The following is a 24839-nucleotide window of genomic DNA, read 5'->3' as shown; positions in this document are numbered from 1 at the left end:
CTGTGCGGGGCGCACTTCCCGTCCGCGGATATCAGGGAGAAGCACCGGCTGTGGCACGCCGTCCGCGAGGAGCTGCTCCTGCCAGCTCTGGCAGGAGCGCCTCCCGAAACGCCGGGCCCGGGCGGGGCGGCCGACGGGAGTGCCCAGCAGATTTTCTCGTGCAAGCACTGCCCGTCCACCTTCTTTAGCTCCCCGGGGCTTACACGGCACATCAATAAGTGCCACCCCTCGGAAAGTCGGCAAGTGTTGCTGCTGCAGATGCCACTGCGACCCGGCTGCTGAGAGGCCCGAGACCAGGAAGATTTCGAGGCTGGCCTCGGAGGAAGCAGATCCTGGGAATGTCTGTGGGACTTTCTTCGACTTGCAAGTTTCCTAACCTGCTGTGTTTCCTCTCCTAGTAGTCAGTGTTCCGCCCCAGGAGCGGACTGTGAAATGTAAAACCCCTTTCTAGAGCAGGTATGTATACGGTATAAACTCTGGAGAGTTCAAAGACTGTCAGCTTTAAATCCTTCTCACTTGCCCCGCTAAAATAGGATTTCTCCTTCCCCCCCAAAACTCTGGAGACCCTAACGAATCCTATATGATTTGTAATTCCTATGGAAAGTCGCAGTGAATGCGTGCATGTCTCAACGTCTACAAAGAGTTCTGGCTATCCAAAGTGGTAGTCACCAATGTTTTTTTCTCTTGTCATCACAGGCGCCTATGTAGTTTCTGTCTCAATAGGGTCAGATACCTTGCATTGTATATTCTGTGAATTAAGTTATGTGATTGGTGCCAAACTTTAGGGGGAAAGAAGATTCAAGACCTATGTCTGTGGGCAGGAAATGCAAAAGGATGTTTGCTGCTTTGGAGGGGGGGGAGGCGGGGAGAATGGGAATCTCCCCTGTAACCTTTTCTTTTCCCAATTATATGTACTAGTCCATTTTTAAGTTAGTGTTTGGAGGTGGGGAGGGTGCTACTTTATGTACTAGTCCATTTTTAAGTTAGTGTTTGGAGGTGGGGAGGGTGCTACTTGGGGAGTGGAGCCACATCCCCAAGCCCCCCACCTTGAACTATTTTGTGTGCAGTGTTCAGGAAATCCACTTTAAACCTTTCTTTTAAATAGTTCTTTGAAAATATAGAACTTGTTTTCTGAAGTTTGACTGTTTTAATAAGGTTTTAACCAAATTGTTTAATGCTTCTGCTGTAAATCTCTGTGTATTCATTATCAAACTATGTTGTGCATAAAGATGTTAATACTTATAATCCACTAAGGAACTGAATGGCGATTTGTCCAGTATTTTCGGCAACTTGTTTTTAATTTTGTTTTGTAAACCATTTCAGTGTACATTCTGTACCCATGCCCTAACAGCCAGAGTTTGGGACACTGGCTGAGCATTGCTTGACAGAGAGCCCATATTTGTAAGATGCTTACCACCAAATAAATGTACATAGACTGTGCTTTGTTGTGTTTGTCTTAAGAAAACTGCTGAACATAGCCTATTTTCAAAGCCACACTTCTTATTTCTCCAATGTCAGTATCCTATTTTAGAATGTTAGCAACCCATTTAGACAGAATACAAAGACAGGAGATACTATATTTTGCAAATGAATGTAATGGTGCAGAAATGCAATGGAAAATTTTCCTTTGAAGTATGGCTGCACAGACTGAGCTCCAAAAGGTAAGGAATATGTACTAGTCTTTAAATAAATAATAATAATAAAAAAAGACACTGCCCTCCCAATGAATGTCAACAGAAAACATTTAAAATATTTTCTTTAAAAAAAAGCTAGTGAACAGTGTTACTTGAAGATGAAAAATTTATGTTGATGGTGCTAATTAATTTCACTATTTCAGGTTGTTATTTTCACTCCATTTTGTTACATACCATCAATCCATTAGATTTTTTTTTAAAGGAAGCATTTCAGAAACATGCAAGCAGTTACTTTGATTTTTCTTTTTGTAATCCTTCACATCGGCTGTGGAATACTCTATTGTTTAATCTTGTTCTCAGGGATGCTAGCCATTTGTTTATCCTCTACATCAGCTTTCATAGGAATTTTTTTCTGTTTATAAGAAAAAAGAAGTGTACAAAAGTTCTGAAAGATTGTTTAGAAAAACTTGTCAGTAGGAAGTTTTATTCTTGAAAGTATATTATAAAAGTGAAATTTAAGAAATCAAAGAAATGTGAAGCTGAGATAAACTGACACTTTAACCAAGTGCACTGGGTGAAGTTTCTGGCCAGACTTTGTGAAGGTGTAAAATTTCTTGTGTTTTTAACGACTGTGGTAGGATCTCCGAGAAATAAGTTGGAGTGTATCCTAAAAAGAGAATCTAAATTCAGTTTTCATGTTTAGCTGAGATTACCTAGGTTCATGCTTTACATCCCCCCATTAATTATATGGCTCTGTTTATTGAGTCTAAAAACATGACATATAGACGACAAATCAATACTCATGGACAGGAAGTGGTAAGAATATTTTTATTGTATTATTAAATACCATGTCATCTTTTCCCCAGCTGTTACAAATTATAGATATAACATGAATGATGATACATAATTTATATTTTATGGTTTGCCAGTATGATGTATTTACACATGCAGTTAGTACCAACATCATGCTACATTTCCTTAGGAGATGCCCATTCAGAACAAAATGTGAGCAGCTTATCTACTGTAGGAAAATACTTCTGGAGGGTGGAATGTATATCAACCTGCGCCTGCAAGTTCAGTATTAGCAATATTAGATTTAACTTAGACTCCTGGGTTATGTTCCCTTTTCTTTTTTAATAATATACATAATTTGAGCAAAATATTTATATCAGAAAAGTTTTTTTCTTCTTTTCTCCTTTTTGGTACTTAAAAAAGAACATAGATGCACCAGGATCTAACAACCGATAATAAAGGGCCATAATCTGAAAACAGAAATGGCATTTAACAGTGATACCACTTAAAAAGTAAAACATTAGAAAAATATTTGGAAGCTAAACATAAATCAGAGTTCAGCACAGTGATTTTTCTAGTTATTGGATATGCCATGGCATCACTTGCACAGCCAAGAAATGAGACCTTGCTTTGGGAAGGAAAAGTTAATACTAAACTTATTTCAGTTGGAATTTGAGATACTAGAAGGCCATTTATTTTGAGTGTTTTATTTTCACAACAAATAATCTGTACAAATTTTGTGTATTAACAGATATTTTCCTGTAACTTTACAAATGCTTAAATTGAAAATTTTACATTTGTAAAAAATCATATATTTATTGAACCATAAAGCTGCAATGGGGCACAATAAATAATGAGACTATTTGTTCAATTATATTTTGGCTCAAAGTTAATCATGAAGTTAAAAGTAAAACTATTTAGACATAATTAGCTAGGAAGGTAAAGGATGTAGAATAAAACTCCCCCCCCCAATATGGCAGCTTAGAGTGAGGGAATAAAACCAAATTGAATAAATAACCCAAATCTAAAATATTAAGCTACAAATTATTTAAATCCAGTGTCCTCTCAAATAAATGTACAGGAAGAAACATGCATATTATGGCAGACATGAAGGCCTTGAAAGGGTTAACCCTATGCTCGTGCTAAAGTGGCTATTGCGGATCACTGATGGGCTGCTTGTCTCCTTAGGATTTATTGGCTGAGCCAGAGGAACGACGCAGCTTCATGGACATGCGGCTTTTGCTAGTCCGAGGAGACATTGGAGAGGCCAGGTCAGCCCCATCTACCTGCGTTGCTGTGGGAGTTTCACTGGGTAGAATCTCTGGGTAGGAGCCTGTGGGAAACAGCAAGAGCATTACTATAGTCATCCAGCCTCTCAATCCCTAAGAAATAAACTGTCTGCTACTAATCTGTAGCAAGGATTCCCATCCCTTAATGAGGTCTTTTGAGGCAAAAAAGCAAGCCCAAAACTTCCTTTTTGCAACAGGCTACGAATGTATTTAAAACCCAGTAATCAGGTGACCCATGATATCATATTAGCAAGAAAGCACCAATTACCAGCCCCAGAGCTAAAACTCTGGTAAAAAGCAGTGGGAAGCAAAATCTTTGGGCCAGAAAGAACAGGGATCCAAAGCACCATTAGCATGCAGGGAAGGGCTCACAAAGCAGGTGAGAAGGACCAGTTCCTATCTCTAGGATTCGGGGTATAACCAAGAAAAGGGCATTCACTGCTTAAACTTGAAAAACAGTACCAAACAATTTCAAAGAGTTTTGGAACCAAGGGTTTCAAAACGGAACTCAGCACTATGAAACCATTATACAAGCTAGGTACTTAACTATGATTTTAGGAAAGGACAAGATATTCCTGGGGATGGGAAGAGGATAAGAATTCCCATCTGAAACTCAGTCAAAAAAGGCAAACGGACCCCCCTAAATGTCTTAATTTAGAAGAGATAAACAGCACTTTTGTTTTCCTTGAATTAAACTTTTGCAGTTGCTATTCAGTTACAGCAAGTAAGTTACCAGTAGAATGAATAGATATACAATTTTAAAAGAAGCAAAATAGGAAAAATTTTTGCATCATTTATACTTATCACCTTTGTAACTATTTGTATGAATTATGACTCTCTAATATATAGCAATACTACAGAGACTTGCACATTGCAGGCTCTCAAATATTTTTTAAACAAAATGAATAAGCCATCACATTAAAAATAAAAGCCCTTAAAAAAAATGCCTGAAAACAGAATGGTCAAAAAAAAATTTCTGTATATTTTTAAAGCACTTTAATCCAGATTTTCTGGGTCTTAAGTACACAAAAATTTTCTGTGTGTGTGTCACAAACAAAAACACCAAACAGGTAGCAGGCTTAACCTTACAAATCTCCTTACTTTACAGGAGACTTTTGATATATTTGTTAGGCAGTGTAGCACCTCACTAACATTTTAAACTTGGAAATAGATAAGCACTTCTATATAATGAAGCATTTGTGCTTAAATTGAAGTTTTACATATTTATATTAAAAAGTCCAGTAAGTCCAACAGACCATATTGAGATACCTTAAACAACTAAGAATGTGTCTTTCTATAATACTTCAGAGTGTTTTTAAGGCCAAATGTTACACTTAAGAACAAATATACACTGCCAAGGAAAAATATTTTGTCACTCATAATCTAGGTCAATTGCCCTCCTTCTCAAAGTAGCTTCTCCAACATTCTTTTTTAATTGAATTGAGACTGGCCTTTGAAATACAAGGAGATGAAAATATGTTTCTGTTCACCTTAACTCTTTCTGAAGATCTGAATTGGTTCATAGTGGACCCACACTAGAAAATCTAGAGGAGAATATGAATCCATGGCCCCTTTCAGAGAAGCACTGCAGACAAATGGCAGAAGAAAGGTGAAGAACACTAGCTCATGCTTTCCTGGTAATGCATATTTTCCCGGCCATCAGGAGAGTCCTTCCCATGGCTGTTTACCTTGAGATGGCCCATGTTTTCTAGCGGAAGTTTTGGGAGGAACAGAACTATCACTGCATTTCTTTCTTTGTTGTGAATGAAGAAATGGAGTAGCGAGCAGAAGTGAGAAAACAAGACAAGATAGATATGAGAGGCACGATGCAGAATTGTATACGTGTTAACTGAGGAGCAGAGAGTAATCAAGTTTTTATTATGAAATATAATTTGGCATGCAATGAGTTATTAGGGTGATGTTTCACAATGAACAATGCTTTGTAGATTCAAATGTTATACTTACCAACTAACAAAACAAGTTCAAATAGAAAAAAAGAAAAGAAGAAAAAATTTCTATGAGATTCTACTAACATCTTCCTTTTGCAGTGTTTACTGTACTAGGAGCATATCATTCTACCTACTCAGTCATAAAATCTCTCGGACTGTACTGACCAATACTGTAGCCACAGACACATTAAATTAAAATTGAATAAAAATTCAGTTCCTCAGTACACTAGCCACATTTCAAGTGTTCAACAGCCACATGTGGTTAGTGGCTATCGTATTGGACAGTGCAGATACAGAACATTTCTATCATCAGAGATGGCTTTACTGGAGAACACTGCTCTAGAGTATGCCAAGCTCAAAGAATACAAAAACAATTCCTCCATGTCTTCCTTAATGCCATCAAAGAGAAATCCCCCTGTAGACAACTGAGAGTTAAATTAAGCTTTTTAGAATATGTGGTTTATAGTTATCAGTACCTCCTTACATTTCAGAAAATTATATTTGTGGTACACACATAATATACCCAAACTCTATAAATAATTTACAGTTGATAGGCCTCAATTTTGGATGAATACAGTGGATACCTACATTTCATTTCACATCCTATTCTATTGATTTATACTACCTAAATAATAAAGAATACTGACTTATTTATTTCTATTATTAGCACAGCCTCAAGGAATAAGATTTTAAAAAGTATCTACGGGATTGTATGTTTGTGCATACTATATCTGTTACTAACACAATGGTCACACAAACTGTGTCTGTATCTTGATGGTATACTAAATTGATTCATATATTGCAAATTGATTGCAATAAATTATTATTACAAATAACATGATGAATATGGCTTTGGTGATCTACAAGAATTATAAAAAGGAGCTCAAAGCATTGTAATTTATTATAATTTTGATTATACTATTTGGTGACAGACATGACTACTTTAAAACTGCTAGTTATTGGGTACTATGGCCTTATAAAATAATTGTAACTTAGAGAGGAATTTTAATTAATAATGATGTAAGAGACAATGTGATGTGTTAGAGCAATGAGCATGAATTAGACAGTTCTAGACTAAATGCCAAGTCTGTCACTTTAGCAGTTTGATCTTGGGCAAATGGATCTGAGGCATTTTCTTATTTGTAAAGTGGAGGCAATGGAGGCAATATTAGTTATTTTGCAAAGTTGTGGAGGTTAATGATTACATATGCAAAGATCCTGGTACAAAATAGATGTATAGTAAGTGTAGCTATATAATAAAGCTATTAAACAGAGAAGAGTAAAAGCTAATAAATTTTGAATCAGAACAGATGAGGATTAGAAAGGAAGGGAATACAAGTTAGAAATATAACCACTCACAAAATATAATTTTTCAAATGTGGGGAGCACAACATAACAGTTTAGTCTGGGGGGAAATAGTAATTAATCCTCTTTTATTTTGATAGTCCTATAAAATATAGCTTTATCTTAAAGGTTATAGGCTATCCAAATAAACTTACTGCTTAATATTGTTAAAGGAGTTAAGTGACTAAGATTAGCATGGATATAGTGCTAAATGCCAAAAAGGAAATAACACAATTTAAAATAGTATAGAAATAAAGGCAAACAAGTGGTTTTATTTTAAGATATTCAAGAACTACCAGTATTGCAATTTTAGAACAAATAAGGCCAAGCTTGTCCTATTTCACTTCCTTCTTACAAATGAAGAAACTGGGTGTATGACAAATTAATCTGAGTTCATATGGATAATAAATGGCAGAACTGAAATTTAAATCCAGATAGTCTGATTCCAAAGCCCATACTCCTTCCCTGGCAACCTAAAAGGCATATATATATGATTTTTCAATGGGTGAGAAAGCTGAATCCTCAAAATAAAAATCTTTAACAATTTCTGATTTGTAAATGTGACAGGTTATTGGGCAAGACCTTCCTCTTTCCCTTCTTTATCAACAGCAAGAGGGGGACCAAAATTTAGACTAAATGGGTAATTCTAATAGCTAAAATCAGGCACTTGGAAGTCAGACAGGTCTATGTTAGAATATGGCTTTACCAAGTATAGGTGGGTAAACATTTTTTCTTTTAAATTTCATAGACTATCATGAAGATTAAATGAGATAATGTGTATAGAGCAACTAGCACAGTGCTAGGCATGCAGTAATTGCTCACTGTTATTTCATTATTTTCACTGCAACAATTTCACATCTGAAAGAATGTTCTATGTGAAAACTGAACCTAGTAGTTATTGTCATAAAAGGTTAATAGGCATTATTTAAGATTATTTGCCTCTTGGCCAACAACATGTAAGCCAAATTTTCAAGTTCAAAGTACTGAACAGAACATATTTGGCTGCCTGTAATTTTAGGTGAATCTAGTGATAAATATAAGTAGGAATCTATTTCCAAAAACATTAAATAAATAGATTTATAGCTTACGTTATATATTGCAAGAAACAAATTTTCCTATTGGCACTTATAAATAACATTGTAGCTAAAATTTTTTTTCCAGATCATTTTAAAGACTGGGATGTTTAAAATAACTCTTAAAGAAGGACTCAGCTAAAAAAGGTTACCTAAAGCAATGGTTAAATGTCAATGATCCATCCCATTCAAAGATTCAAAGAGGCAGATCTGACCAGCATAAGTCCTATCCCATCTACATATGGGAATATACATTTAATGAATTAATAGGAAAACTGAGAAGGTAGATCAGATGTTATTCTAGGTATTCATAATTACTCTATATTATCTCTGAATTTGATGGTATAAAAATTATATTTAAATCTTATTTTTATAATATTCCTTTAAATAGGAACTAAAAGTCATTGAAAACTTTTTTTTAAGAAGAGATGAGGTCTCGCTAAGTTGGCCAGGCTGGTCTCAAACCCGTGGGCTCAGGTAATCCTTTCACCTCAGTCTCCCAAAGTGCTGGGATTATGACTGCGCCAGGTCTCATTGAAAACTTTTGACATATTTCAGACACATGCTTGACAAAGATAAAGGAATTTTTTTTCCTGGTAATTAAAAAAAAAAAAAGGACAAGAAACTCTAGTAATATTTTAATGTAGTTATGGGAGCTCAACAAAGCGTGACATCATGATATTTCCCTCAATGTTTTCCCTATACGTTTTCTACAAGTAATTATAAAAAGTGGTATGTATGTATAGATGTGTGTGTGTGTGTGTGTGTGTGTATAGTGAGAATCAAATCCTTTATCAACCTTTTAATTATTAAAGAACTAAAATCTCTAACTTAATTTGTAAGAAAACAACTTAAAGGAAGGTATCTACTAGCTCAATTAGAATAATAGAGTATTAGAGGTAATTCAAGAAATACCACAACAGGGATTAAAAAATATTTCTGTATGATGATAGTAAAAATATATACTACTGGAAAAACTTAGAAGTGTATTTTTAATGTTGAAATTGAGAAAGACAAGTTGATTAATACTTGCTGTACACTTTTAGCAAAACAGAATTCTTTTTCTTCTGCAATTTCTTTTATTACTAAATAAAAAATATGATGTTGAAAAGACAATGTAACAGGGAAAAATATGTACATTTTGAATGACCACTGTAATCTGGTCAAGGAGAGGAGTAATTTCATTTTAAAACTTACAGTAAGGCTGCGGTGGCCAGGAGCAGCCACTACACTCCAGTCTGGGCAACAGAGTGAGACTCCAACTCAAAAAAAAAAAAAACAAAAACAAAAACTTATAGTAAGAAAAAAGGTATTTGTAAATATCAAAAAAAAAAAAAAAAAAGTTAAGAAAGTAAGTCACTACAAACTTTTGATATTTTCCACACATGTGCCTGACAAAGATAAAGGGATTTTTTTCCTGTAATTTTTTTTTAAATAAAGGACAAGAAAAATCTAATAATATTTTAATGTAGTTATGGAAGATCAACAAAGTGTGACATCACGATATTTCCCTCAATGACCTTAGGGATAAAAATGATTTCCCTTAAGTATCAGTCTACTGCCACAGACAGTACATTTTGAAAAAGTACAGTTATGAAATTTGTGGATCAACTATGATATGCCAAAATCTTTCATATCTGTTTAAATAAGACTGAAGGCTGCATAGAAAAAACTTTTTTGTATTTAAATGTCATTATAGTGGGTACATTACTGTTAACCAGGAAGTGTGTTTTAGATAATCTTGAACCAAACTAAGTAACTTTAAAAAAATTAGTATTTTTTGATACTATTTCACGGAATAGAATTATATTATAGAGTTGGTTAGAAAGAATATAATCACTATACTGGGCTTTCTTTAAAACTTAATTTCAAATTACTATATTGGTATTAATTATATTATTTTATATACATACGCAAAGGATGTATAAAGTTGATTCTCAATTGTGATTTTATGAATTCATTTCCTCACTGTGGTGAACAAATTTTACCACAATGTTAAAAAGATAAAAATGAACATAAAAAAATTTCACACTATTACATCATTTTTGCAAACCAGATGTCAGGGTCAAACTGCTATTACGTGGCTTATTTTATGTTTTCTCTGTCCTACTTTCCACTTTGACATATAATTTTAAGTGGAGATCTATATGTACGTGGTGGTTTATGACAGAAAAATTAAGATTCAGAATAATTGAAAAAAATTATTTTTCAGATTCCACAATGTTTTTGTATTGTAGGAGTAAATGTTTCATTTTTATTTTATTGTGTTTAACTGAGAACTACTCTGATAAAAGTTCCTGTCATAACTATCAAAGTCTGCAAAAAAATTTATATAGATATATATTCAGTAATACTGACACAAGTTATTTACAGATAAAAACACCCTTTTGAAAAGCAGGGTGCACATCTCTGATGGTTCCTAAAGGCAAAGACAATTTAAAAATTAACTGAGAAAATGTGTAGCACAATATTAGATATATGTTCAAATTCACATTTTTTTTACTTGATTATCACAAGTGTATTTGAAACATCTTGTAGAATAATTTAGTAAGATACATTAAAAATAAGCCAACAGAGCCTTCCTTGACTTGGCTGCTGTAGCATCCTTTACCTAAGGTCTCAGAAAGTGAGAATACTAATTACTTCCATATTATATACATGGTTAAATGTGCAGGATAAGTTGCAAAATATGAGAAGAATATTAAGATGACAAATATGAAGAACTCCTGCTGGTAAACAAATACAACACAAAGCCTTTACAAATTTAGGGGGAAAAGTTAGTTCAAATGTGGTTCTATTACTGGTATTTTTCAGTTGTGAAATTTATGGCTTGTCTATGATACACAAAAGTGTTATCTGTCTGATATCCTATCAGATATTATCTATTATTAAGCAATGATACTGCCAGGTATACTTAGTTTTTATTTTGCTGTTCATTAGTTTACTTTTAATGTCTTTCTTAAAACCAAACTGAGTAATTTTAGTGTTAGTCCATTAAGGCAAATCTTAGACTTTTCATCTCTTTCAAAAGATTCAACTTAGTCTAATATGATTTTCTCTTTGCTAGGTCTTTTATATTCATTGAAAGGGATCTAAGTTTCTTGGTAAAATTATTTTTCTAATGGCAATTTAATGATGACAGGAATGGAAGTTTTAATTTCATTAGCTAAACCTCAGTTGAGAATTAAAGTAATTTTTTTCAAACAAATTAGGCTAGAAAAGGAGGGCTGTGCCTTTTAAACTTATTTAATATAAGAATTTGAAGGTTTATTATGATAAACTTCCAGTTTATTATGTTCTCTTTTCCTGCTTCCCTTGAACATTATTACAAAAGTCATCTTTGTATTTCAGGTGCCTAGTACAGTGCAAGGCACATAAGAGAATAACTATTTGATGAGTTAATATATCCAATAACAATGCAACACATCACAAAATACAAAGACACACTACTTCAGTTCAATATTACTACATTTTCATGCTGAGAAACAGAAAAAAAAAAAGGTCAATATAATAACAAGGTGTAACTAATTTCAACCAACAGGGTCTATTATTAGTTATTTTTTATCCCCAAACCATGTTAGTGTTTCATGCAGACCTGGGTTAGTCAGTATAATTCTGGAAAAAATTTAGTGAAAATTTCTAAAATGTTTAGTATGAACCAGGACAGTATTAAGTTTGCTTCTTACTTAAGTTACAAGCTTAGAGCTTGCTAATTTTGAAAAACAGGAAATGGGAGAAGAACAGAGGGTGTTTTGGTTGACACTTTGTCTTACCTTCAGATAAACAGAACTGATATTTAATGATCTAAAGAGGGAAAATAAAATAAATGAAACAATCATAAGGAGTGCAAGATATTACAGAATAGGAAGGCCACGAGTCATTTATTTTCTTACTGATTTCTTCAAAATTAGTTAATTATAAAAATGCAGTACCCTCTTATAATCTTTAATTATTACAACATAATTTATTATTAAGTACTTCTAAACCTAGACCAACGATTTCAGCTTTATTTGTAATATTAGAGATGATGAGCCAATATTCTTGGCCATAAAATTTTATCCTCTAAAGTTGAGAATGCATGCTCAACTTGTTTCTTTTGCAGATACTTCAGTAATGATCCCTTAAGAAGCCAAGAGTCACTGACCATTAGCTCAGATTAAATGTGGTGCATACACTTTTATGAAGATTGTTGCCTTTTTTAAGGAACTGCACTTAGGTAAAACAAAGTATAAATCAAATTTACAGGCCAAACTCAAATATTAAATAGTGATAGCAAATTTGTATTTCAATGAGTAGGATTTCCTTCAAGCAAGTTTTTAGAACAAAAGGGTATTGCATTTCAAGTTCCAACAACAAGAAGTAACTAATACTTGCTTTTTGATCTTACCGGCATCGGATGGTAAATGATGGTAGGGAGCTGGAGAAAAAACCTGTGCTGCAAAATCTTCAAATGTTGTTGGCTCTAAATGGTGCTGGACAATTGTTTGCAGGTATCGCGCTCTCTCCTCATAGCTGATTTCCTTGAGTTAAGGATAAACTTAAATGCAGCTTATACTGGAAAATTACAAATTTGATCAAAAAGGACTATGGTTGGTAAACCATTACTTCTTATCACATAGAATTATCCACTAATTATTCTTGCATATAATGAACAGTATGGCCTTTTAAAGTGCAAAAATATAGTTTTAAATGTAAGTTTATTCTTCATGGTTCCACTATAAATAACAGTTTAACAGGGAGATATTTATTAGATCATAATTATAATAATACTAACTGTTGAAATGAAGTTAACAGTTTACTTGAGAAAGGATTCAATTGCTATTAGGGCTGCCTAGGCTCATCTTATCTTGCTAATCAGCTTTCATCTGAAGATTTACTCTTAAAAGTCACATAATAAATATTATAACACTGCTTAAAATACTATGTCCAAAATACTATATTTTTCACTTGTAAAGATTTATTGTGAAAAATTCCTACATATCTTCTTCTTTTTCTAAAATCCCTGCATTTTCTCAACAATTGTTCTCATTTTGAATGGAAGACTACTGTTGCTGTAATCCTCGAATAACTCCATGCGGTTAAGATAAATACGTAGCTGAATCTGTATGTCAGGGAAAAAATACCGAGTCAATTATAACACTGAAACAAGCAGGAATATTTGCAAAGAGTCCACAGGACTCCTAAATACTGCCTAACAAAGCATCTACAGGGCACTGACACTGACAGAAAAATACTGTAGTTCCCTTTCACCACATTTTCTTCTCTGATATTATTGACAAGCAACCAGTACCTTGAAGTGTTGTTGCTTTTGAACAACCCACTCCAGGCTTCCTGTTTCAGCAGGCCTGATTGTGCTGTTAGCACAGAGAGGGCGAGAAAGAGAGAGAATATTTCTGTTGTTCACAAAAGCAACTATGGAAATGGCTGTCAAAATGTAGAGCAGCAGGCAGCAACATACAATTATCAGGAAAAACTCACATGCTGACTTCATGTCGTATAGTTCCTGAACTGAGAAATCAGTTAACCTTTCTTCTACAACTTTAAAAAGTCTTCCTGCTGTACTCAATGTGCTATGTTGACAGCCCTTACGTAAGACATTTAAATAAGGGTATAATACAATTTGCCTATAGGTTCTTCTTTTTTTCACTGATGTTTTTCCCTCAAAACCCACCTTAGTATTTCCCCCTCAAAATTCCTTTTTCTTTTTTTAAAAATTGCAATTCAATTATTACAGTTCTATAATTCTAGAAGTTGTGGACTAAGTCTACAACCAAGGTCAAAAAAATAATAATAATCATTTGAGAGAAAGTTAACTTTAAGTGATAATTCAATGGGCGATATATCATGGCCAGTTATATTTACCAAAGTTTATTAAGAAGAGAAAAAAGCATTCAGAGTTAAAGGTAAGACTATATTCATTATGTACTTGACTTTGTGGTATCTTTTGGCCTCTGAGTGGCGTGCATACTCTCTTCTTGTATTACAACTTACCTTATGTATCAAATACTGAAATAACCCGGCCTTCCAATTCCTGGCAATTTATTATTCCCAATTCTGTACACTAAGTTTGAACTTCAAAATAATTTTACTTCTGAAATAGGAAGCAACAGGACAATATGATATATTAAAATGATCAGCAGGAAGGATTTTACATGAAGATAATACAGACATTTTTTGACTCAACATAGGGAAGTAATATAGGACACTTTTAAAGAGGGTATATGGTTATAAATGAAGAGGATGAAACTGACGGTTCAATCTAAATAATACCACATATCTCACAACTTGTTGGAAAGTACTTTTTTCATTGGGGGAGATTCACAGCTGCCGAATTTTCTGCAGTTAATAGAGTCCTTTGATTCACAGCAGTGCCCCTTGTACAAAAAATACTGGCCTTTGTGTATTACCAGAAACTAATTTTCTATTTGGCTGAAAAGGGAAAAATGGGGTTATTGCTTCTCCCTCCTACAGAGCTTTTCATTATGCCTGATGCACTCAACTTCTAAGCTCTTCTGAGAAAAAAAATAACTGAAGAGGCAAGAGGTAGAAAAATGAGCTTGTTAGCACATTAGAAGTGAAGTATCTTGGTGGGCCCTAGAAATTCCCAGTGGTGTGTTAACTTATCACTCTATGCATGCTGGCACTGATAGTCTCCCAATTGATCACTCTCTTTTCGCACCAAAGGTGCTGCCAGGAAGCAAAGGCTGAAGGCCCACAGGAGAACAGTCTGCTATCAAAACAAGCTGTTTTTAAAAGTCTGCTTGAATGGGTAAAACGCTTCATGAAAAGTAGGGTGGAGACACCTACCTGCTTTTAAAAATGCTCTACTTTCAGAGGGCCTATAAATGAAATATTTTATTATATTTAGAGTTTATACAAAAATTAGGCAGAAAGAAAGCAACTGTTATTTCTAAAGCAGGGAGGATATTTTCAGTGGTAAATTCATCAAAGCAAGAACATGATTATCTAGATAAAATATATTTTGAAGGGTAATTCTACTTCACTGTACAAAAGGGGATTTATAAAACTCTGAAGAAACTCTAATACACAGCTGCACAAAACTAAAATTATCCAGATATATTCATTTTGTATAAAAACACATGCTATATTTAGTATAATTACAATAAACTTTCATTAGTGAAAACAATGCTTTTCAAAAAAGTTCAAGTCTAGGTGGCAGAGTGAAGGACAACAATCATTAAATGGTTGAATTTAAATGAAAAACTACAGCGTTCATCACTTATTAGGGCAGGCTAATGTCTAAGGTTTTCTTTTTGGGGAGGTTATCTTTAGAATAAAGATTGTTAGCTTAGTAAATATAGTCTAAGGTAATTCAACTTCTAAAAGCTAAATGCTCTTTATAATTTTGAAGTTGATGTAGCCAGATAAATAAATATAACATGAAAACAAACCAACCCAATCCTTTTTTCCTTTGAAAAACATGTATTAAGGAAATATAATTAACTCCAAGTACTTAAACCATAGTCCTGAGTTCACAACAAAGTGCTTTTTGTGACTGAGATGATAAAGTTCCAAACAGTGCTGTTAGCATCTGTACTGTATTCATAATCCAAAGCAGTTCATTCCTGCACCTCCTTATAATAAGTTAGACACGTGTTCCTTAAAAGGCAGCTCTCTAGGGAAGAGTTATTAGTATGTATACATTTGAGTGGCATACACAAACTCAATGGCTACCAACAACAGGACAATTCAAGTTATATTCCTACTGTGAGTTCATGCTGCCAGCAGCACTGAAATAAAAAAAAAAAATGAAATGAGTAGGATGATAAAAAGGTAAAGGCAAACCAACAAAAAAATCCAGAACTAAAATTTAAAGTACAAGTCTAAGTTGAATTAAGAAGGTTTCTGTTGTAAATTTAAAACTCAAGCCAACATTAAGTAATAAAAAAACATTTGATGAGGGAGATGTTTAGCTGGTAGAAATCTTTAATACAGAACTAGCCAATCAAAAAAAATAAATAACATGCAGGTGCTGCTGCAATCACAGCAATATAATTATCCACTAATCCTCCTTCCACTTTCTGCAATAGCAGAAAAAAGGGGAAGGAATATTACTATTCTAAAAATAATAAAGGGAACCAAACATTTTCTGTAACATAGTTTAAATCTCATCTGTATTTCATTATTATACATTTTAAGTAACTACTCTTAAGAGAGTAGTTACTTAACATTATTACACATTTTAAGTAACTGCTCTTAAAACTTTAAGACCAGCTATAAAAAAATTGAAGTTCAATTTCAGCCTGGTCCTAGAAAAATATGCATACATTTTCTGTATCATGTTATCTCTGTGTTAAATGGGAATACCATCACCTGCTCCTATTTACTACATAGGGTGTTGGTGACAAAGGATATAAATACAGGGTAACTCAAAACTGCCCCTAGATCTGTGCTGAAAATAGTTTATTTTGACCTTTGCTCATGTCTTTGTAAATAGCAGGTGCATGTCTCTAGGAGGACAGTTTTTGATATCATTAAGAAATACATCTATATTCATGTGCAAGAACTCTCTAATAATACTACTAACATTTCTTATTTGTGGTATGTACAGAGGGATTTTTGACTTATTCTGATGGAGGAAATTCTGATTTCTCATGGGGAAAAAGATACAATATAAGAAAAAAATACTGCAGAAGTTTAGGTAGTATCAAGTATTTCAACTTTATCAACATACAGGGAAAACAGATAAAAGGTAGATTTACTTTTAAAGAAGCAACACTCTTCATTCTCCACAATAATTTTATTAACTTGGTACTCTATACTACTTTTATTAGAAAAGGGAATGCTTTCAGTTTTGTGATTCCATGGCACACCCAGTAGGGTCAACTACATTTAACGCTAATGTAGTTTCTGACTAGTCTGAAATAAATGGCAATTTGTATGCTGGGGTGTGTGTGTGTATATACACACACACACACACATATATATGCATATATATGTTGTATACAGAATAAATATAAAGTATAATTTTCACAAAAAGGAATTATAAAATTACAATTGTAAGCAGATATCAAAGACTTATAGCATTGCTTGTTTTCTTCTTAAGTTCAGGTTTAATGTTTTATTTTCTAAACACGAAAAAACTATTGGCTACCAAAGGCAAGTAAGAAGTGTTTATATCTCTACTCAATGGCATAGTCTCAGGAAGTTCAGGCCCACTCTGAAACTCTTAATTTAGTGAGTACTTGACTACACACATATATTTCTATGGCATCTTGGTGGTTTTAGCACTTAGAAATTTCATCTCCCGTCTCTAGATAGGAGATTCCAAAAATAGTAATTATAGGAAGAGGGAGAGTTCCAAAGGTAAAAATTACTTAGAAATTTTGCCTGACTTAAAAAAAATTCTGGAGAGTACTACTTAAGTTGAGCAAACTAAAGCCAACAATTCAACATTCACAAAGTTTGTAAGGCTGATTAGTGGCCTGAAATTGGCTATGGTGAGAGTTTCCACATCATGAACCTCAATGATTGCCACAAATCAGCCCTTGTCCTCACTCCCACCTCTAGAGGCCCTCTTTCCTCAGGCTTGTTCTCCTAATAAAGTACACTTTCTTTAGAAATAGTTTCTGTCCCTAATTCACGGGGGTAGATTTTGGTGGCCTTTTAATGTTACTACTTCATTTTAGAGATCAGCAACCCAGTCCTTTTCTTTGTGCTATTTAAATTTTAATTGTCCATTTTGTAGTTACAGACTAGTGGGGATGGAGACCATGGCTTTTTATCTTTATGTCTTCCACACCCAACACAGAGCCCAGTAGTACTCAATGACTGCTTATGAATTACAGAAGGAATGGATAAAGTTGGTTCAACAGACTGGGAGATGTCTGTTATGTAGATAGCCCCTTTCCTCTAATCTCAATATAGCTTCCTAGAGGCAAATCTCTTTGGAGCAAATATAGTTGCAATTTTCCTAGGAATGGATTTAGAGATTGAATCTCACTCGTGAGAAAGAGTTTAGTTTCACTGTGCCCCTTGATCTCGCTGGCTCTGTGCTACAAAAAAAAGAGAATGGAGCACAATGTTTAAAAATATGTTAAGGTACTGCATTAAACAAAAAGAAACTGATAATTACTTCTTTAAATACTATACTATAATAATTGTCTAAAGAAAAATTCTATAAATATTTGAAGTAATTTCAACTCATAATGTAGCACTGAAATAAACATTTTCCTCCAATATGTATGACAATTTTTAGAAAGAAATTTAAAATTTTTTCATAAATTCTACAATGGTATGAGCCAGTGAACTTAGTCAAACTAATTCTATTTGTTTAAGTGGCTATCTATAGAGAGGGGAAAAAAGGGAAAAATCTTTGAGAATAGGGAAAAATCTTTGAGAATATCTATACAGACGTAATAAAATGAATGGTAATTTCAAACCATTTTAGGCAGATTCCAAAAACTGCTCTGCATATCGTAAGTATAGAGGTAATATTATCCTTGAAAAATAACACTATTTAGGTTTTTAAAAAGACCATCTTGAAAGAAATTATCCCAAGACAAGGTATCATTTATTGAGAATATCTAAGGGAGTCTGAACTAAAGGAAGGATATATCCATCAATGTTACTTTCAGGAAACAGTAAAACCAGCAGAACATTTATTTAACAATAGGTCTTGCCTCAATGGAGAACACAAACTCTCCATTTTGATGGATTAATAAAGCTGCTGATGGGTAGAGTTGGGACTAGAATCTTGGTCTTTTAATTAATAGTCTAAGTGTTCTTTCTACATCTAGTCTCAATGGTGTGGGTGTTGCATGGTAAAATGAAGAAGTTATATTAGGTATTTCATTTTAGTTATCTTAAGTATGGCCAAAACAATGAATACTATTAGCTTAAATTCTAAGACAGGCAATTTTTGAAAGATGTTTGTTATTTTTACTATAAATTTACTCTATTTTAATTATCATACTAGTAATGTTTTAGAATATGAAAGGTAAAAGCACTTGCATATTTTAAAAAGTAAAACGAGAAAGCAAACTACATTTGGCACTTTAGCTTTAAAAGGCTTTGAAATATCTTTAAACATTCTGAGACAGTATCATTATACTAGGTCTTGAAAAAAATAAAGAATTTTATTGAGATACAGTATATGGGTAGGTATATTTTCCTGAAACACACAGGGTAATCAAGTATCCCATGGACTAACAGGCACTGTTCATTTATAAGATTAAAGTAAACTATACTGCTTACCTTGTAAAACAAAAAAGATCTGGTAAATAAAAATATGGCAGAGAAAGGGATACGTTTCTTTCCTACTGTAGGTAATTTCTCCCAGAAACATGCAGTCTAGTTTATATGTAGTAAAAAATAAAATTCCCCTAAACAAATAGCATGAATCATGGTATTAATATAGTTTACTTATACTAGTTAACAGAAATTCTTCTGAAAGTCTGCAACAGGTTATGACAAATTATTGTGTTTTTATGATGACCTATATTAGTGAAATTCTTTAGTAGTTGATACTATCTACACCATGAAGGAAAAGCTGTGATTTGTCAGAGCAGACAAAGCTGGGCTTTAATCCATCCTTTTAACCATATTGCCAAGTCTATATTGTTTTCACTGCGTCTCAATTAGGAGACAGGCAGGACACCTGGTACTTCTTTATCTAAGTCCCATGGGCTGCCAGATGACTCAAAATCCATAACAGGTGCTAAGGCAGTGTGAGGATAGCCCTATTATTGAAAGCTGGAGTTGAATAAAATTTGGACCACATATAATTGCTCATAAATCAGTCCATTACTAAATGAAAACATTAAGTAAAAAGTTGATAAGCCCAATTCTACCAAAGTTCATGGAAATACATTTAAAAAGATTAACCTTAAATGAATAGGCTTAAAATTTCAAACCTACCTAAAGGTTCTGAAAATTCTTCCTGATTTAATAATCCAGTGATCATTGGTGGGTTTCAAAAAGCACTAATATGATTACCCTATATGTGTATGTGTGTGTGTGTGTACACATATCATCTATTTTTATGAGAGTTGTATGAAGTAAAACGTCTACAAGAAAAACTGAGTTATCTGGATTTCAAATTTAGTAAAATTAAAATTTTGTATTCTCATCCTTGATAAGGTTTACTTGAAAATATTATCATTAATTTAGTAATAATGAGACTTTCAAAGTCAACAGGGGACTACTTGAAAACCACTGATATTACAATAAGATTTTAAAAACATTATGAGGATACTAGAAACAATCACTTTTTTTTTTTTTGAGAACAAATTTTCAGAACTTTAAAGTCAAGAAAATAAATGTATGTATTTGAACTAAATACTAAACTTGGATCCCGTCAGAAGATTGCAAAAAGGACAAAAATAACAAAATAAGTGAAATTTTACAGTGTACAATTACTTAAGTATTATCTCTGCCTAAATGTGCACTAATTTAATTAAGATTTTGTTTAAGTGCTATAATTATCAGGAATACAAAAAAAGTGATTTTATTATCATAGTAAGTAGTAACAAAGTACAGCAAACTGTCATTTAAGGCAGTGTCATAGAATCCATGATAAGCAGTATATTGGCTTAAAGTAATGCACTATATGCCCCCAGGGAATGACAGGCTTAGACACTGGACTTTAGCATCAAAATCTATCCATTAATCTTGACTTAAATATAATCTATTCTTCAGTAAAAGAAAGAATGGGCAGTCAATGAATTACTGTTTTGAAATACTGCACTGGTGCCCATTTACTAAAATTACTTAAGGGGACACAGGATATGGAATACTAGTAAATTTTACAGATTTACTAATTTTAGAAAACACACATTTGATTTTCCCCAAATTTAGCAGGAGCATCCCATTTAAAAAATTTACAGATTAAGAAAAGTTTGCTTAAAATATCTCTTCCTGATCCTATTTAAGAACATGTTGCATAAATTACAATACTGCAGTATAATTTAGTCAACTCAATTTCAGCCGAAAAAAAACTCATCTATAGAAATATACAGTTGAGTAAGGATCCCTGAAGTCTGAAAATAAGCTTTAATTTTTTTTTAGGTTGTAATCGTTGTCTATTTGCAACAGAACAACCAACTGCTTATTGATAAAACTAACTAGAAGAAAACAGAAAGGCCAAGAGGAATGTTTATACAAGTATCAGGGCATAGAGTACTTCACAAAAAAATGAAACAATCCTTTAAAATAATATCCAAGCGAGAGAATTATGATATATCCATGCATGACTGAAATAGATATCAGTTTCTCATTTAAATGATAAATCTAGTATTTAACCTTAAGACGTGCTGCCCAATTTATCTTTAGTGGATTATTTTAGAAGTTGCAACTGTTATGCAGGAAGTTAATTTACATTTCTATAATAATATAGCTTATTTGCATTCAGATGCTATTTGGGAATTCTAAAAAGCAAAGTGTTAAATTAAACCAAATGTATAACCTTATCTGATATGTGAACTGTAGTGATTTTAATCTACTTTCCCTCATTTAAAATTTTTATGAAGATAAAAGAATACATTATTTTCATCTAAACATAAAAACATCATAAGGCAAAACTGACTTTTGCTCTGCAATAATCTGGTGAGCTAAAAATAGATAATGGCACATTAACAAGGAATTACTACAGGTGGTTGCTTAAATATATTTGCTTTCTTTTTGATGTAGGTATGTGCTAAATAAAAGTCAACATTCCTATCAAGAGAGTAAGTAAATGTAGAAACATCAGTTCTACAACAGCTATTTTTGCTTCTTCTCTTTTCTGAACAGTAATTAGTAAAGCAACCCCTTCCCCTCCTCCCTAGTGCTGTCAAGCTGTTCAGAGCAGTTTGCAACTCGACAATGGTACCATTGTGAATGCTCTCTGGGCTTCCTTCCCACAGAGAGTTAAATGGGCAGTTCCTGCTGCCCATGATTGGTGTCCAGTGAAATAATACTCAAGAGCCAGGTTTTATCAGCTTCACGCCAAAGAAGTGAAGCCAGGGAACCCAAGCCTTCATATCATACTGGACCATATGCCAACCCTGATGGCCCCAAAGGTTTATCACTAAGAATCAGGATCCATCATGTCCCTTGTGAAATTTCACTTCACATACCTTATGTGAAATGCAAAGCTTCACTAAAAACTGAACCTTCTTTACAATTGGCATGAACAGATGGACGGTAACAGTGGTTTGGCAAGCAAAAGTTAAGATTTAAATAGGCTGTATTCTAGTATTTGAGAGGAAAAGCAGAAGAAAATGAAGAGATTTGTGACCCATAGTTTAATTTTAATTCCATTATAGTGTTATTAAAAAATTCAATATCAAAAGGCCTATGTTTAGTCAACGAAAATAATGGATTTAAAGCACTTCAATTCCTATGTCAGACAAGTTTAAAGACTAATTTCAGCTTTACATCCTTTTTTCTTTGCACTCTGAAATCCTCAAATAGCTTCTGAATCTACATTTCACATTTAAACAAAGACTAGAATAAAACTTGCATATTATGTAGTAGGTATGAACAATAATGTGAGTATATCAGGGCACATGTATTGCTAAGAGCAACAACACAGGGTTTTAATACAAACAAAACAAATAACGACAACAAAAGTCACAACAAAAAAAAAACCCCTCTATTTCAGCATGAAAGAGAAAATAATAAAGATGAACGCAGACAATTTCAGGTTTGATTGTTTTTAGGGAATATTGTAGTTTGCCTAGGGAATAATGTAGTTTGGTGCACTGTGATATAACACAACTGTCTAGATTGGCATTGTTAAACTAGATTTGACAAAACACACAAGACGGTGGTAGTGGTTTCTCTTCTTTTGCTATTTTTTTTTTTTTTTTGCCATGAAGCCAATGTACCATAAGAATAGGACAAAAGTATACGTTATTTATCAATAACAGGTGAAAGTATAAATAATATGTAAAAGCACAATAACTGTATAAAAGTATTTTAAAGCAAAACTGTAAAGGAGTGTTATGCAAGAATGAAGAGTCTACTGAGGCAAGATAGCCAGTACAGGTTAGGCATAGATAGATATATTTCTTGTAGGAAGGTTTTAGAAAGCGTCCAGACATCCAGCTGGCAGGTTGAACAGCCCTGCAGACTGGAATGTGAATTAAATGTGGGCTCCCAGTTCACTCTACCCCTTCAGCTCACCAAAGGAAAACTCCATCAAGGTGGTTCCGGGACTGAGAATCAAAAAGCCACAGAAATGATAAGACCAGCCCTCCATCCATCAGAGGTTAGTCTCTTCTGATCAATGATTACCTGGGCTCCACCCAACATGGTGAGACCTAGTCTCTACACTAAATTAAAAAATTAGCCAGGTGGAAGGATTGCCGGAGCCCAGCAGGTCGGGGTTGCGGTGGCCAGGAGCGGCCACTGCACTCCAGTCTGGGTGTCAGAGTGAGACTCCAACTCAAAAAAAAAAAAAAAAAAGAAAAGAGCATAAATAGTATCAAACATTTGGAGACTTTCTTAGTCTCTTTAAGAAAAATAACACTGGCTATTACTGCTACTGGCCTGGAAATTACTGTTCTAAACAACATTTTGGGAAGGCTTCACTAGGAAATGAAAAAATAAATTCAAACTGTAATTGTTTTGCTATTCAACAGGTAAAAACATACAAATGCAGAAGGAACTGTCTGCCATATTACTGTCAGCAACATTAGAAAACCAAGTTTACGTTGATTTTCTTACTGTGACTGCATTATCTGGTTTTGATATTATCGCAAAGTTATTACCTATCAGAGATTTATACTTATTGCTTTTTTTTTTTTTTTTGAGTTGGAGTCTCACTCTGTCGCCCAGACTGGAGTGCAGTGGCCGCTCCCGGCCACTGCAGCCTCGACCTGCTGGGCTCCGGCGATCCTTCCGCCTCAGTCTTCCACGTAGCTGGAACTACAGGTGCATGCTACCACACTCGGCTAATTTTTTGATTTATTGTACAGATGAGGTCTCGCCAAGTTGCCCAGGCGGGTCTCGAAGCCGCAGGCTCAGGCAATCCACTCACCTCAGCCTCCCAAAGGCGCGGGATTACAGGCTGAGCCACCGAGCCCAGCTTATTTATTGCTTTCATATTTGAAAGGACACATATTTGCTAGATCAGAACTATTATCTTTAAAGGTATGCAATAAAAATATTCCCATAATTGTAAGGAAGCTCTTAAAAATACCAATAACATGATAGAACAGCTGAACAAATTAAAACTGATGTAGTAAAAATATATATTAGAGTCGCTATAGAAGTGTGCACATATCCAGGGCTCCTGTTTAAATAATTACTCTGCATACAGGGATTATAAGGCTTGGCAGCAAAATCCAGGCCAAGGGGATGTTTAAGTACAGTAAAAAAATTCTTTAATAGTAATGCCATGTCTTTAATACAGGAGACTTAAGTGCTCTAATTACAGTGCAGATGGTTAGGTGAATAAGAATGTCTGTCTACTCTTAGAGAAAACCTACTACAATGGTTAATTCAATGGTACAATGGCTGCAAGCTCCTCAAAGAACACAAAAACTGGATAACTTAGCTGGTGAGACATTTTATTTAGATCATTTTCTCTTGAAGCATGAATGATGTTTAACTATGGATCTTAGAGTATATAACAACTAACCAATTTGTCCATGAAGTTTAAGACCTTCATTTGGAAAAAAATGAAGAACAAAAAGCACTTACAAGAGATTGACAGCTTCTTTTTTTTTTTTAAGTTGGAGTCTCACTCTGTCATCCAGACTGGAGTGCAGTGGCTGCTCCCGGCCACTGCAGCCTCCACCTGCTGGGCTC

General features: G+C 33.9%; 2 protein-coding genes across 2 annotated transcripts in view; one reads left to right on the top strand and one right to left on the bottom strand.

Moving 5' to 3' along the window:
- LOC103275621 (insulinoma-associated protein 2-like) overlaps positions 1 to 282 on the top strand; it is a gene marked incomplete at its 5' end in the record, with an annotated part of 1090 nt that extends 808 nt beyond the window's left edge. Inside the window, one exon of the mRNA XM_008073016.2 lies at positions 3 to 282. Within this exon, the coding sequence (XP_008071207.2) occupies positions 3 to 282 (280 nt within the window). The remainder of the gene's footprint in view (positions 1 to 2) is intronic.
- A 2160-nt stretch (positions 283 to 2442) lies between these two features.
- RALGAPA1 (Ral GTPase activating protein catalytic alpha subunit 1) overlaps positions 2443 to 24839 on the bottom strand; it is a gene marked incomplete at its 5' end in the record, with an annotated part of 154894 nt that continues 132497 nt past the window's right edge. Inside the window, 3 exons of the mRNA XM_021706446.1 lie at positions 2443 to 3759; positions 5681 to 5683; positions 12469 to 12593. Of these exons, the coding sequence (XP_021562121.1) occupies positions 3611 to 3759; positions 5681 to 5683; positions 12469 to 12593 (277 nt within the window). The remainder of the gene's footprint in view (positions 3760 to 5680; positions 5684 to 12468; positions 12594 to 24839) is intronic.

This window comes from Carlito syrichta, unplaced genomic scaffold (assembly GCF_000164805.1).
Source record: "Carlito syrichta isolate Samal-C Ts95f unplaced genomic scaffold, Tarsius_syrichta-2.0.1 Scaffold315592, whole genome shotgun sequence".
In the NCBI taxonomy this organism is placed as follows: Eukaryota; Metazoa; Chordata; class Mammalia; order Primates; family Tarsiidae; genus Carlito; species Carlito syrichta.
This window is presented reverse-complemented; position numbering and strand designations above follow the sequence as displayed.